Source organism: Salmo salar, chromosome ssa20, assembly GCF_905237065.1.
Source record: "Salmo salar chromosome ssa20, Ssal_v3.1, whole genome shotgun sequence".
In the NCBI taxonomy this organism is placed as follows: domain Eukaryota; kingdom Metazoa; phylum Chordata; class Actinopteri; order Salmoniformes; family Salmonidae; genus Salmo; species Salmo salar.
The window spans coordinates 51377535-51392722 of NC_059461.1; the positions used below are offsets into that span (position 1 = coordinate 51377535).

Sequence of the window (15188 nt, forward strand, 5' to 3'; positions counted from 1 at the left end):
CAGACCATTATTCCTCCTCCACCAAACTTTACAGTTGGCACTATGCATTCGGGCAGGTAGCATTCTCCTGGCATCCGCCAAACCCAGATTTTTCCGTTGGACTGCCAGATGGTGGAGTGTAATTCATCACTCCAGAGAACGCGTTTCCATTTCTCCAGAGTTCAATGGCAGTGAGCTTTACACCACTCCAGCCGATGTTTGGCATTGCGAATGGTGATCTTAGGCTTGTGTGCGACTACTCAGCCATGGAAACCCATTTCATGAAGCTCCCGATGAACAGGTCTTGTGCTGACGTTGGAACTTGGCAGAGAGTGTTGCAACCGAGGACAGATGATTTTTATGCGGTTCAGCAGTCAGCATTCCCATTCTGGGAGCTTGTGTGGCCTACCACTTCGCGGCTCCAGTGTTGCTCCTAGATATTTACACTTCACAATAATAGCACTTACAGTTGACAGGGGCATCTCTAGCTGGGAAGAAATTTGACGAACTGACTTGTTGGAAAGGTGGCATCCTATGACGGTGCCACGTTGAAAGTCACTGAGCTCTTCAGTAAGGCCCTTCTACTGCCAATGTTTGTCTATGGAGATTGTATGGCTGTATGCTTAATTTTATACACCTGTCAGGAACAGGTGGGGCTGAAATAGCCAAATCCACAAATTTGAAGGGGTATTCACATATTTTTGTATATATAGTGTATCTACTCAGGGTGGAGGTGACTGTGACATAACAGAAAGTAGAAACAGAAAGTTCCCCTCACAACTGGGCTCCAAGCTGCTAGGCACATTGTTCAGCATGCCTGTAAACCATTATCACAATGAATCAAAGCCTTATTCATTCAATACATGTAAAACTGCATGAACAGATAAGATGTTTGAAAGTCTGTAGTTGTTAGCTTCAATAATATTATGTGGACTTGCTGCTATTTTGTCCCTAGCTGTAGTAGCAGTGATACATAAATGTATGTTTTTATGCATGAGCAGTGATAATACTAAAACAATTATCAAATACAGTAAATACTTTACACCTTATTCTAATTATGCAAAGAAGAGTGAACGTAACTAGAATTAGTATTGGTCCAACATGGCCCTTTGGCCTGCATATATTTGTAGAACCAATTGACAAGACGTTGGCATTGAACTGCACATGCAAACAAAATTAACAACACAGTGTTTTTTTCAATATCACAATTTGTATTTATCAATTCAAAGAAACAACTGTACACAGTCAATGGTTTTAAGTTGGATCTGTTTTATACATTATTATTCATTCATTCACCTTTTCCATGTACGTAAGTGTGTCACCCCATTATTGTACAGTGATTGTATAGCGACGGGATGAGACTTCAAAACATGCAGAGCAGTATCATAATAGCGACTATGTAATTCATGCAACTTCTGTGTCCTGATATTGTGATGTTTTCCATTGATGTTGTACAAATGAACCATTTGCCCCATGGATATTTCAATTTGTTGAAACCCCCCCCCAAAAAAACATTTTCTCCCTTTCACAGCAAAAAAAAACTAAACATGTAATTCTTTCTTTACAGAAAATACTTTACAATATGTAATTTCTTACAGGTCATCAAGCTGTTGAACTTTGCAAAACATCCATTCAGTAGTTCCCTAAAAACAGTGGTGCTCTAGGGTCAAAGGTCAGGAAATGAACAGTAGGTGTTGAGCATTGACTTTGTCAACAAATAACAATGGAACATCCTGGATAAAAAGAGCAACGTAATCATTATTCCCTGAAATGAAGAAAAAAAATATGTATTCTAGAAAATACGGATTTGAGTTTGTAATGGCATTAGACGATTGATTTGTAACGGTTGCGGTGTGAATGCTTTCATGAAGGAAGCACTCCAGGACTTAACGCACATCACACATTACAGATGCCCAGTTACGCAATGTTCTGACATAACTGAAACATGACTGCACAGCTAATACAGAAGCATTGTATCAATAATGGGATTCCTCTCACAAGTCTCCCTATGACATGTTAATGCTTGTGTGTATCAACTGTAGGTTATAAAATTGTGCTTTCTAGTCATTAACAACATCCAGCTGTTTTGTCATTTGAAAGTCTATAAGCTCAAATTGCGCTCTGTGCAACAGAAAAGTACAGGATAACATGGATCGGGCCCTTGGCCATGACAACAGACGTGCTGGCCCACATTTGGAAAATGACTACTGGTAATTTATCCAGATAGCATGAAGAATTGTATAGGCATGTTTGGTTTTAGGATGTGATAGCTTTTCGAAACTCGTACTTCATGCACTGTCGCTGGAATTACAGCTGTTAGTAAAGTGTAACAAGCAAGACAAGCATGAAAAACTGCAATGTGAAATGTCATATCATGGTTGAACATGATACTCTCATACATTTCAGGCTTGTGTACTTAATGTTCATTCATGAAGATAATTCAAACCTCATTCTCCTGTAATCAAATAAACACATTTCCCTCTCGGACCCTTAAGCACCACTGCTCCTCAAGCAATAGCACTGTGCAATGGGGGAGCGTTTTAGTGCAAAGGAAACGTTGCATATAAATTCTCTTTTCGCATCAACAATAAGTTCCTGGCAACCTCCCTAAGCCACCATAATACTTTGACTGCATACCATCTGTTTAGAGTGAGACTATGGCATACAAATAGGATATCTGTGACAGAAGTACACAGAGATTGCAATGGTAAGCAACATTTCCAAACAAAGTTACCATTCAGAGACATCCAAATTATTGTTAAGACAATTACGTACATCAATTTGAAACCAACTCGTTTTTATTGAGCATATTGTTTTTGGAATGAGACATCCTCCATATGAGCTGCCCAGGCAAGATAAGTCTACTCTAAACAATAGATAGTAGTGAATACTGCACAGTGAAACTCCTGAATGCAAGAATTCAGCAGACTAGCAGTTTACTGCTAGTATCCTCCCACTACACTATGCTAATTGTACTGTATGCCACTCAGTAGTGTGTCATACGAGTCTCAAAATTCACCACAGAATCTCATAGATGTCCACAGTGCCCTATCTGAGTGTGTTCTATGTCATGTATTGTACTCTATTTCACATTCCATGTGATAGTTATGTTCATTCAAAAATAAGTTCTGTTGATCCTTGCCTTGTTGTGTCCAACACGGGTTATGGATTGCATTGATTTGGCATTCACGCCTATATAGATGCATAAAATGTGTTTAAAAAACAAGGTAGAAAAAGCAACTCAGGAAAGATTTCATGATATTTGCACTGTACTATCTCGTCGCCTTCACTCCTCACTTCTGTACAAATCTCTGATGTAAGGAACAGGCAAAGGATTTGTCCACTAGCTTCCATAATGGAAGACTTCCCGTTACCAAATATGGCTTTGCAGTGCTAAGACTAACAGATCATTTTGTTGTATGATGCATGGAGGGGAACAAAGTGAACATCGTTGCTCATAGCTACATACTGTGAGAGGAACATAGGATCGGACAGCTATGCAAAGCCTCTCAACAAGAGATTTATCCCAAGCAAGACATGCATGTGATTCATTCATCCAGAAGCTTTTGTTTACATCCATCTGACATCGACTTGCATTCCTGAGGCCTTGGAGTGACCAATCGGCACCGTATCACTTCTGTGTGGCCCCTGAACTTAGATCGTTGCTGTGTTCGCATCAACTCCTGTGGTTATTGGGGTTGTTAGAAGCCTGGCCTGTGGAACGGCAGTGCCTGGAAGACTGAGGGAGAACTGAGGACGCAGATGTGAACAAAAAAACCTGAGCTATGAAAACCCTGGGAGTGGTGAGCAGCTGAACAGACACACACACACATCCGCACACACATGCTCAGACACACACAACTTAATTTCTCTTTGACTGTCTATAAAAAGCATTGTGATATTTTCTGAATGGACAAAAATAATGTTGACTGGGTATGTGGAGTGCGATTACCACCATCTGATGGTCTTTGAGAAGAAAGGGGAAGGTTTGGTCTTGCAAGATGGCTTCCAGTCCTATCCCTCTGGTGCTGGGTGTCTATGGCTGCTGGGTCCCTGGGGGCCTCTCGGGGGCCCCAGATGAAGGCATAGCTGAGTATGGCCGTGGGGGCCAGCCTAGCCTCCGGGTAAAGGTTCCAGGTCATCCATTAAAAAGCCAGAACAACCTTTGTGAAGGCTGATGTTACCTGCCTCTTCTCTTTCTCCTCTGGCTCAATGTTGAATTGTACAAATTCAATTTGGATGAGTTTGATGATATTACAGTTTTGTACTGAAGAAAGTCAAAGTGAGAAAAGAGAGTCCAGAAAATAATGATGGCAGAGTGAACGAGCAGAAATACAAAAAAGGAAACAGAAAATAATTTCTCTCCAAAAAGAGGCCAGTTGTGAAAAACATTTAGGCATATTTCATTCTCTTTTGTTTGGGAGTATACAATTGGATGTTCTAGACATACAATACATAAATAGACAGACAAGAGTTACATACAGATACAGCTCATCTCTTACAAAAAATAAACGTAAAACGTTATGAGCTACTTTTTCATACTACCAGTGACAACCCTCTTGTTACATGAGTGTCCATCTCTCTCACACTGCTGCCCTGACTAGGAGGATCATCTGCTTTCTGCAGTGCACCAATGTCACCACCAGAGGGCAGAGGTGGAACGAGCCGGGCAATAAGTGTTAGTGACCAGGTCTGACACCCTCAGAGCAACAGAGATAAAGAGAGAGGGCAACGAGGAGGGGCACACTGATATTCGTGCTTCAAATCCCTCATGTCAGTTCACCAGGGTGATTTTCTTTTTCGACACTAAACAGAACTGAAGCAGATGGATGAGAGGAAAGGGATGGGTCTTGATTGGGAGTCTTTTATACCCCTCTCCCTTTTCCCCACCCACCGCACAACATCAAACTCATTTCTTCTTGCTGGACTTTTCTGAACGCTTGGTGTCCGATTTGGTCTCACCCTTATCCGACCTCTCAGAGCGCTCGGCTCTCTGCGGCCTTTCCCCCCGGTCAGACCTTTCTCCCCGTTCTGACTTGTTATCGGCCTTGCTGCCGTCGCGACGCGTGCCCTCGTCCGTAGATGAGGTAGTAGGCTGGGGTTGACCCCATTTGGCAATCTCCTCATGCTCTGCGATGCTCTTGTTGATGTTGGTGGTCCAGGCCTTTAGATCATCCTGTGACTCGGAGAGAGAAAGGGAGATGAGAGAGAGCATGGGACAGGACGAATGATAAAGAACAAGAAAGGGAAAGAGAGAGGGTGAGAAACAGAAAGAAAGTTATTTGGCACACGGACAAACATTGCAGAATCACATTGTTATTATATGACTGTATTTCCATGAAAGACCAGTCAACTTTTGAATGCCTTTTACCTCATCCTTTGCATGGAACAGAAATTCACTTCCGTCTTTCGTTCTGAAACAGAAGGGCAGAGAAGTTGAGGGTAACACACAAAATGTCTATCTATACGGTAGACAAGACAAACAACATGACCCTGATTGACAGTATGCCTAAAAGGCAGAGTACTAACTTAAGTGTAAAGACGTTTTTCTTCTTCTTGTATCCAAGGGTGATGTCGCAGTGGCAGTGGCCGAGGTTGAGCATGGGCTCGTTGTTGTAAGGTGTGGTGGTGTTCTTAGCGTCCTTATAGAAGCCTATCTCTCCTTTGTTCAGCACACAGTACAGGTTGACCCAGGATCTGCTGTAGGGGGGGGGAAACGGGGCGCGTTCAGCAAAAACCAACTACAGGCTTAATGCCACCTAACCTCACTCACCTGGGGGCGTTCAAGATGACTGGCCGGAGTGGTCCGAGGGGGAACACACTGCCGAACAAACAATGAACCGCCGACCGTAGCGTGCATAGGTGCATACACGTGGCTTACCTTTGTGGAGAGGTAGGAAGAACAGCCAGCAGCAAGGAGCAACAGGAGAGAGAAAAAAACAGAGAATTTGGTTAAATGACAGTATTGGTATTAGTGAACATTCATCTCACCTCTTAAGATGATTGAGTGTAACAAACAAAAAGCTAGGCTTTACCTTGGCATGTACATAGCATTACATGTACATCAGAAACATTCATCCAATTGGTGAGTGAGCAGTGGGTCTCATTTGTGGGATGAGTCTGTTGCGTTGCGTGTCAGCCATGGCCTCCAGGGGGCAGTGCAGCAGTGAGAGGCGGACGGTTCAGTCTCCGGGGGCCAGAGACCCGTGGTAGGCCACCAAGCATGGCCGACTGAACGAAACGTCTCTCGGGAGGAAGCGGAGTGATGTGTGGGTCTCTGCAGGGACCTGTGCGGGTAGCATGGCTATGGCTGCATATCGTACCAGCTATGGGCCAGAACCAGCACCAGGTTCGACCTTAGGCCCAGCAACAACATCCATCAACCAGACCGCTCTCCGTCAGGGACCGTGTTGGTTAGGCACCATGCATGTTGCAAGCAGTGGAATGGCTGGTGGCTATCTCTTGGTTGAACTCTCATTCTGATACACTTCTGATCAGAGGCTAAACAGAGATCTGAAGTTTCAATAAAATGCTAGAAGAGCATATGTTAAAGCAAATAGCTATTTTCAAATAGGATGCTAGAACATATGTCAACCCAGAATTCTATTTTCAATAGGTTACAAGAACATATGTCAACTCGGGTCGTAAGCTCCAATAGGAATGTCTGAACATACAGTATGTCAGACCAGCGCTAAAGCACCAATAGGATGCTGGAGTATATGTCGACCGAGACCTACGGCACCAATCAGATGCTGGAACATATGTTAATGCCAGTGACATGCACCAATTGAACATTTCGTAGGTAAAGTCAGTTGTTTTGTTAGCTTAGCATGCTCATAGGATCATGCCTGGTTGTTTTGTCGGACTCCCCCATTAGGAACCTGGATGCCCACCTGTTAGAGCTCTTCCTCATGGTCTCGATATCCAGCTTGCGGAAGAGGAAGCCCTCGTGGTGGGCTGTGTGGCTGGGCGGCTGGGGGACAGAGTGGCTCACGCCCTGAGCCACCCCTGGCTCCGGTGCCGAGCGCGACCGCCGGGTGGTGGCCTCTCCTGCAGATGGGTCCTTGGGCCGGGGTCTCCGCCGGGGCTTGGGGCGATCCCTTGCTCGCGGCCGGTCTGGACGTCCGGAAGACTTCTCTGGCACGCCGTTCGGCACTTTAAGGACCTCCCCTCGTGCCTGAGGAGAGAAGAGAGAAGGCAGAGCTCAGACTATAAATACAACATATAGCCGTTAAACACTCTCATTAAGAGTATGTATGTATAGATAACTCTATCTGTGTAATAAAGGCGGCATAGCTTGTGAACAGAAGACTCACCGTTGCTGCCTCTCTCTCTTTTAGCTGCTCCACTATATCAAACAAGGTCTGGCCGCCTGACTTTTTCTCCCTGTAATCAGCCAAGACAAAAAGTGATACACCTTTCTGCAAACAGCACTTAATGACGCCAAGGCGCAATGTAGTACTCACGTAGAACGTCTGTCTGACTGCTCCTTGGCTGTGTCGTGTTCACTGGACTCCTGTCTCTCCGTCCGGTGGCGGTCTTTCCTCCGGCCCTCGTGTCCGTGGCCCTCCTGCTCGCTGGACGTCTGCCTTTCCAGCTTTCTCTCTTTGCGCTCGGCCCGTTCCCGCCACACCTCCTGGGGCAGCTCATCCCGCCGCGCCTGGATCATCAGCGCCTCACTAGAGTGCTGGCGCTCCAGCCTGGCTTCCCTGTGACTGTCCCTACTGTCCCTACTGTCTCTGTCCCTGTCTCTCTGCTGGGGCTCCGACCGGCTGCTCCCCGCCCGGTGATCTCTGCTGCTGGGCTCACTGTTCAGCCTCTCCCTGCCCATCCCCTCCCTCCCCATCTCCTGGAGCACCACCTCGGCCATCACCGGCATCACCGGCGCTGGCTCCATTAACACAATATCTCTCTCCCTCTCTCTCTGCTCCCTCTCTCGCACCTCCTTCTCTCTCGCCTTCTCCAGCCTACAGGCCACCAGCATGGGCGTCACCATGTCGTCCATGTGTTTGATCTTAGGCTGCCGGAGGTACTGCGAGGCTTTCACCTCCACTGCGGCGGCTGCCCCAGTCACCAAGCTTGCAGCTATCCCTTTGGCCTCGACCGCGGGGGTGATCAATCCTGCTGCCAACCCTCTGGCTTCAGAGGCGGCAGTCCCAAATCCTGCTGCCACCCCTCGGACCTCCATGGCGGCGGTGGTCCCTAAATATGTTGCCTCCACAGCGGCTGTTCCCAGGCTGGCTGCCACCCCAACTACACCCCCAGCCACTCCCCCCATCATTGGGATGGCCCGGGCCTCCAGACTGCTGCGGTAGCCACTGGAGCCGTTCATGATGGGGGTGTAGTTGGCCACGGTGGAGCCCAGGCGGCGGGCCACGGAAGAGGGCGAGGGTTCCTGGGGGGGCCTCTCGGCTCTGGGCTCGGCCTGCTCGTAAAGGATCCGTCTCATCAGGGGGGAGCCCTGGCTCCGGGCAGGGGACGTCTCCTGGGGGTCCAGGAACACCTTACGACCCAGCAGGGGGGTGGGAGGGAGCTTACTCTGCTCCGCTTTCATCTTCTCCACCTGGAACCAAATCGAGGTTAACTAAACATCAGCACTTCATTGTAGAATCTCCTCTACAACAAAATTAAGCATAACGTAAACATGAAGCCATTTGACAAGTCACGTCAAACAACCTGTGCTCTACAACCTCTTGTAAGCAACCAGAAGAAAGACGGCATCAGCTAAGGGTAGTGTTAGTTAGCTAGGGACAGTAACGGACCGTGGTGAGGCGTCGTAGCGAGCTGAAGCGCTCCTCCCAGGTGGCGGCGGCCTTGCGGAAGGCCTCATGGCGGCGGATGAGCTGCTCCACCTCGTCCACGCTAGCGCCCAACTCCTTGCTGTTGATGAAGGGCTCCTGGGCTGTGAGCCAGGCCTCAGCCACCACCGCTTCCTGGGCAAACTGGTGCACCTCCAGCACTGAGGCAGAGGAGAAAGAGGAACTCAGTGTCTGAGAACAATGGGAATCAAATCTCACACACAGTGTTGCTCAGTTGTAGCTTACTGTGGTTCAAACTCTATTATGGAATGCCTTGGGATAATATCAATCAGAGACTCGAGGTGCCAGGTACTAGAGTAGTTACATTCAGGTAAAATCAGAGGGACTCACTGTGCTGCAGGACCTCCCAGTGTTTGTCCCATTTCTCAGACAGCTCATACTGCTTGGCCACCACCGTATCCAGCTTCTCCTTGATCTAAAAATACATAGCATTTCCATTGAATTTAATCTAAACTAGTGACTGTAAATGTAATCTAAACTACAGGACCATCCTCTATGTTCTCTGGCAGAACCCTGGCAACAGTGCTGTTACCTCCTCAGCAGCAGGGTTGCGCGCGGCCAGCAGCGTCTTGCCCATCTCGATGCACTGCAGCACACTCTTACTGCGCGCCTCCACCTCGCTCTTCAAGCTCTGGTGGTAGTTCATCAGTACCTCCACTGAGGACACATCCCTGAAAGGACCAGAGAGTCCAGAGCCCGTTATATCGCTGGAGGGAATGCTGACAGTGAAGGAGAAGAGCACAGGGTTACACACCATGGAAGACAAGGGCCAGGTCAGCCCCATATACACCACCAGGCAGCCATTTTGGAAATAACACTATACTAAAACTTGCTTACAGTGCATTGCTTGACATTTTTTCCTCTCTGTGTTTTCTGTGCTCTCTCTGCATCTCTTAGTAAAGCTCTCCATATTTGGCATTTCCGTAACATAATTGAGTTCTGTTTTGAATTATATTATGATAATGTCCTAAAATCAAAACAGGCCCCTGAACTTGCAGCTCAATCACATCTGATAGATCTGACAGGGGGATGACACAGAGCAGTATGAGATACACCATACATACAAACTGTAAATATAGATATTTAATTGAATGTTTACATAAAAAAAAGAAGCAATCCTCCAGTAAAGAGATACACAACTTCCTTTTGGATTCTAGCTGAAGTACATTATGCGTTTTTCAGCCTCTCCTAGGTGTTTAACTAAGGTTGCTAGGCCTATAGTATTTTCTTTTTTTCTCTTGCTCGCCTCACTTTAATAGAATGTGTATGGCCTAAACCATAAATATACAATTGTGGCCATGTCCACCGATATACCTTGGATTGTCCCCTGTGCCGATCTGAGAGATGATGCTGTCCATCCACATGATCTGGTCTCGCACCACCCCGAAGAACCGCAGCTTGTCTGTTGCCGTGGTAATCTGCACTCGGCACTCCTCGCAGGAAGTCAAGAGCTCCTTCCAGCAATGCATCACTTCCTGTTCCCGGCCGGCGATGGCCTCAGCCTTCTGCCCGGCGTAGATGGTCCGGAGCTGACCCGCACTCTCCTGGAGCTGTCTCACCTGGACACAGACAGACAGAGACGGGTGGTAAATGACATAGGAATAACTAAAAACACTGTAAAAGTTACTGTAGTAATGAGAAGAGAAATGTAACGTGAAGTGTTACCACATTGACTGCTTGTTTTGTTCAGTCTCCCTTTTTTTAGCACGTAAAATAAAGTGATAGTGGGCGGGGCCTCACCTGAGTGACGAGCAGCTGGATGTCGTGCTCGAAGCTCTGCATGAGCCTCTGCAGGGTGCTGGTGTTGGCAGTGCCACCCTGGCGCGCCCGCACCTCGGGCAGCCTCCGCTGCTTATCATCGATTTGGGCCAAAACCTGCAGCACAATGCGATAATGGCCAATCAGAGACACATCAAAACACGACACAGACCTGTATCCCTTGGCATTTCTTATGGTAGAACCGCTACCTCACGGCAGTCGGCGAAGAACTTATGGAGCTGGTGCGAGGCGGCCAGCATCTGTGCCCGGGTCTCCATGAGCTCCAGGAGGTCAGCCCAGGCCTCGTTCACGCCGTCCTTCCACTCGGCGATGGTGGCGGCGTCCGCGTGGCCATAGTCGATCAGCTCATCCACCATCTGGTTAACCGCCGTCACACGCTCCTGACCCAGACTGCCCGTCTCCGTCGCAAACTCTGTGAATTTCTCCTGCAGGATCTGAAGGGAGGAGGAGGAGAGAGGAGGAGAGGAATGAAGGGATGATCAATATCTGTTTGGCCAAGCTAAGCACTGTTGCTAAAACGGTAATGGGCTACTTAGCAAAACAAATTCCATTGAAATACATGCTACTTCCTTACTAAGCAATAACACAATGTACCATTCTTTGAGCCATATTAACTCCGTTGCCAACCGTTTTTAGACACATGCTATAACAATATAGGCCATTTAGCAGAGGCTTTTATCCAAAGCGACTTACAGTCATGCAGGAATACATTTTCTATGTATGGGTGGTCCCAGGAATCAAACCCACTATCCTGGCGTTGTAAGCACCAATGCTCTACCAACATGAGCTACAGAGGACTACCAGGATTATCATATTGTTGAATGTTTTGTCCATTCAGGTCCCACTGACCGTGACGTGTTCAAAGTCCTGTCCCAGTTCTGGCGAGCTGGCCACCACCTCCCTCTCAGCGATCCACTGCTCCAGCTCGTCTACCTCGCGGTTGAGCTGGTAGAGCCAGTACTGCTGCTCCAGACGAGACTTCCTCTCCTCCACCAGGTCCTTCAGAGACACATACAGCCGGTCCATCTGACACTGACGCTTACTGATCTGCTCACTGAGACACACGTGCGCACGCACACACACCAGAGACAGGGTTTGAGACGCATAGTAAACACACGGTGAAATTGAGGGGGAATGTGTGGGAGCTGAGATCCCGAAGTGAAACTAACTTGGACATGTAAAACCATGAGCTGGTTTTACAGTGTTGAGTTTCCAGAAGGAGTAAATGTGAGGAGGATAAGACTTACAAAGCAAACTGAACAACATGAGAACGACATGGACAACCCAGAAAAAACCCAATAACCTACTAGTGCAGAGATGCAGGTCTAGCATCGACTAACAGCTAAGATGATAGCGCCATTAGCGTCGACACCTGAGACAGAGAAGTATTACGGACCCAGTGCTGACCCTGATGTCACCATGATTCACTCTGCTGCCATAACAGAGCAACAGGAGTCCATGACTGGCCTACTTTACTGTACTGTACTACCTTCTCTACAGGGGTTATGTCATTCAAGCAGTCTGCCATTTACTACCGGGTTACTCCTCAGCACCCAGTAGACAGAGTGTAGAGGCTCTGGATCCTCTTCAATCAAGTCGCAAAATGAGATCCTAAGTTCTCGTATAGGGGATTTCCTTTTAGCTTTTAAGGCGGTATTTTAAATGTGTATGTCATGGCACACTCACTTTACAGCTACTATAACCAACTTTCGATCCCACGAAAGTCCCGGTGTGGTGTAGTGTGGTGAAAGGTTTGTGGGGCACCAACACTGACCTGTCTGGATGTCCCATCTCCAGTAGCTGTCTGCACTGCTGGGAGAGAAGGCCTATCGTCTCAGCGTAGTCCTCTATCGTCTGCTCCAGTACCAGGTGCTTCTTCAGTAGCTGCAGGGTGCTGGGTTCATCCTGAAGGGGAGGCCACAACACACTGACAGTCCATTCTCACAAACTTTGAAATGCTAACAATTCAAGTGCAGTGTTCATCACAGGAGGTTGGTGGCACCTTAATTGGGGAGGACGGGCTCGTGGTAATGGCTGGAGCGGAATGGGTGGAATGGTATCAAACACACGGTTTCCAGGTGTTTGATGCCGTTCCATTTGCTCCGTTCCGGACGTTATTATGAGCCGTCCTCCCCTCAGCAGCCTCCACTGGTGTTCATGTACAGTTGCTGATGTCTGGAGGGACACAATGACATTGTATTACACCTATGCAGATACAACCTTTCCCTCTTCCAAAAAGCCAATCATCTTACTGTAAAAAGGTAACTGGGCAGATTAAGTACATCAGCGCCTGGTAATTGGCTCCTAGCCTCCTACCTTGCCCTTTTCCTCGTTCATCATGTGCAGCTCTTGTTCACTGAGCCAGGCCTCCACCTCGGCCGTGTCAAAGTAGTACTGCTGGGCCTGGTACATGGCATCCAGCACCAGCTGTCTTCTCTCCGTCTCGGCCCACAGCAGACCCCACAGCCCGCTGAGCTGCTCCAGGCCCGCCCGCACACAGTCAGCCTCGGGGCTGCGGATGGAGGCGATGACATTAGCTCGTTCCAGGACGTCCTCCACCCTCGCCCGATGGCCCTGTAGCTCCCTCTGCAGAGTCTGGGAGAGGGGAAACAGAAAAACGATGTCCAGATAGATAGATAGACATGTACTGTAAAGATGTGGTTAGCCTCAGCTAGCTGCCACACACCTGGTTCTTCTTCATGAGCTGCTGCACAGCCTGTAGGCTGGAGCCGTGCTCCTGAGACGTGGCGGAAGGCAGCCGCTCCTGCACCCACAGCTGCAAACACATCACAAGTTAAACTAGCAAAGAAGCACCTGCAAACTCTGGTAACTGTTCTAGGGTTATCACCAGCATGGCATTGCATCAGTTTAGAGTTACATACATCTTTCTTCAAGATAACATCTTTAACAAACAAAAAAAGGGGTTTAGTCGCCGACTTAAGCAACACTTTAACCCTTGTCGATGACACTTGTAAGTCAAACTTTCAGAAGCAAATGTATGCGTGAAGTGGTCTGAGTAGACTGAGGGAGGTGTGCGGGTGTCTCTAAGTGTCTGTAAGTGTGCGTGGTGTGTGTGGGTATAATCGGAGGTGGATCAGGACGGCCACTCACTATCTCGTCCTCCAGGTCCCGGCCCACTTGGTGAACCTCCTTGGAGGCCAGAAGGATGCGCCGGCGCTCCTTGAGCGGCTCGATGAGGCGGACGATGCGCGTCTCCACGGCGGCCTGGCGCTCGCCGACCGTGTCCATGACCTGGCCCTGCTGGGGGATGGAGGCCGCCGCCACCTGCAGCTCCCCCACCTCCGCATACCACTCCTCCATCTGACACTCCATCGTCTGGAGAGAGGGAGCGGGGGATGTGAGAGGGAGTGAGAGAAGAGGTGGAATGGAAGCCAAGAGGGATGGAATTGAAGCGTTTGAGGAGGGGCGAGTGAAGGAAGGAGGGAGAAAGGATAGGTTAGGAAATAAAGAGAGGGAGGAAGTCCATGGGACAGTGAGAGGCCTGGTGAGTATTGAGAGGATACATTGGTTCCTGTATCAATCCCCTCTCACCAAAATATCCTGACAACATCCAACTCAGGAGTCAGCCACTGATGGCTTTCCTACGTGTACATGATCAGTTGCTCTACTGGTCAGTCTGTCATAACAATTCATGAGAAGTGTTTGGATGATAGTAGTTAGATCTAATGCAATTGACTACAAGGCAATTACTCCTCCAGAATAGCCATATAGCTTTCAGGTAATTCTGAGAGGGGTGGTGATTCTCACTAAGCAATGACACTCATTTTGGGACACAAACATCAGGTTGAGATCACCAGGTAGGTGAAGTAGTGTCACTGAGGCGAACTACTTCGAAAAGTGGGCCAGATGCAAAGAGTTGTTGCATGAGTGCCATGGTAAAGTGAATTAGAGTAGGATGCAGAATGAGGCCAATCAATCCCTTATGAATTCACATGATGATTTGACTTTGGGAATTCTTAGGAATTGGGAGGAAAAGAGCCTTCGGGATGGCTGCTTCAGTACCCTCTATCTGGTTAAATGAATCCCCTGACATTCTCAGAGACACATATCAGAGACTAGCATGAGAATAAGCACCCTTTCTATTGGCTTATACACAAATGTTACCCAAACGCATATGCATTGAATCACAAATAAAATATAACATGGGAATTGAACATTATTTCTAACTTTGACAGAAATGGTCCTTGAATTAATAGACAGGACCATTTCTTAGTCTCACACAGACACACAGACACACACACACAGTGGAGTGGAGATTTTCATACATTTCCATATGAAGCTAAATGTTAGAGTTCCCGGGATGAGACAGTGATTCTGCTCACACCATAGATCACAGGGTGAACAGCGGGACAGGATGAGACAGTGATTCTGCTCACACCATAGATCACAGAGTGAACAGCGGGACAGGATGAGACAGTGATTCTGCTCACACCATAGATCACAGGGTGAACAGCGGGACAGGATGAGACAGTGATTCTGCTCACACCATAGATCACAGAGTGAACAGCAGGACAGGATGAGACAGTGATTCTGCTCACACCATAGATCACAGGGTGAACAGCGGGACAGGATGAGACAGTGATTCTGCTC

General features: G+C 47.8%; 1 protein-coding gene across 6 annotated transcripts in view; it reads right to left on the reverse strand.

Moving 5' to 3' along the window:
- Nucleotides 1-1228: 1228 nt before the first annotated feature.
- LOC106580737 (spectrin beta chain, non-erythrocytic 4) overlaps nucleotides 1229-15188 on the reverse strand; it is a 65011-nt gene continuing 51051 nt past the window's right edge. For 2 of the 6 annotated variants that reach the window (XM_014162093.2, XM_014162095.2), the window contains 17 exons: nucleotides 13689-13913; nucleotides 13264-13353; nucleotides 12894-13172; nucleotides 12352-12482; nucleotides 11427-11631; nucleotides 10766-11011; nucleotides 10539-10673; nucleotides 10113-10357; nucleotides 9331-9517; nucleotides 9129-9213; nucleotides 8742-8938; nucleotides 7446-8542; nucleotides 7296-7365; nucleotides 6873-7156; nucleotides 5509-5679; nucleotides 5351-5393; nucleotides 1229-5161 (listed from right to left, as the gene is read on the reverse strand). In XM_014162093.2, the coding sequence (XP_014017568.2) occupies nucleotides 4889-5161; nucleotides 5351-5393; nucleotides 5509-5679; nucleotides 6873-7156; nucleotides 7296-7365; nucleotides 7446-8542; nucleotides 8742-8938; nucleotides 9129-9213; nucleotides 9331-9517; nucleotides 10113-10357; nucleotides 10539-10673; nucleotides 10766-11011; nucleotides 11427-11631; nucleotides 12352-12482; nucleotides 12894-13172; nucleotides 13264-13353; nucleotides 13689-13913 (3963 nt within the window). In that variant the 3' untranslated portion in view covers nucleotides 1229-4888. The remainder of the gene's footprint in view (nucleotides 5162-5350; nucleotides 5394-5508; nucleotides 5680-6872; nucleotides 7157-7295; nucleotides 7366-7445; nucleotides 8543-8741; nucleotides 8939-9128; nucleotides 9214-9330; nucleotides 9518-10112; nucleotides 10358-10538; nucleotides 10674-10765; nucleotides 11012-11426; nucleotides 11632-12351; nucleotides 12483-12893; nucleotides 13173-13263; nucleotides 13354-13688; nucleotides 13914-15188) is intronic. The other 4 variants (XM_045703574.1, XM_045703573.1, XM_045703571.1 and 1 more) reach the window with 4 other exon arrangements.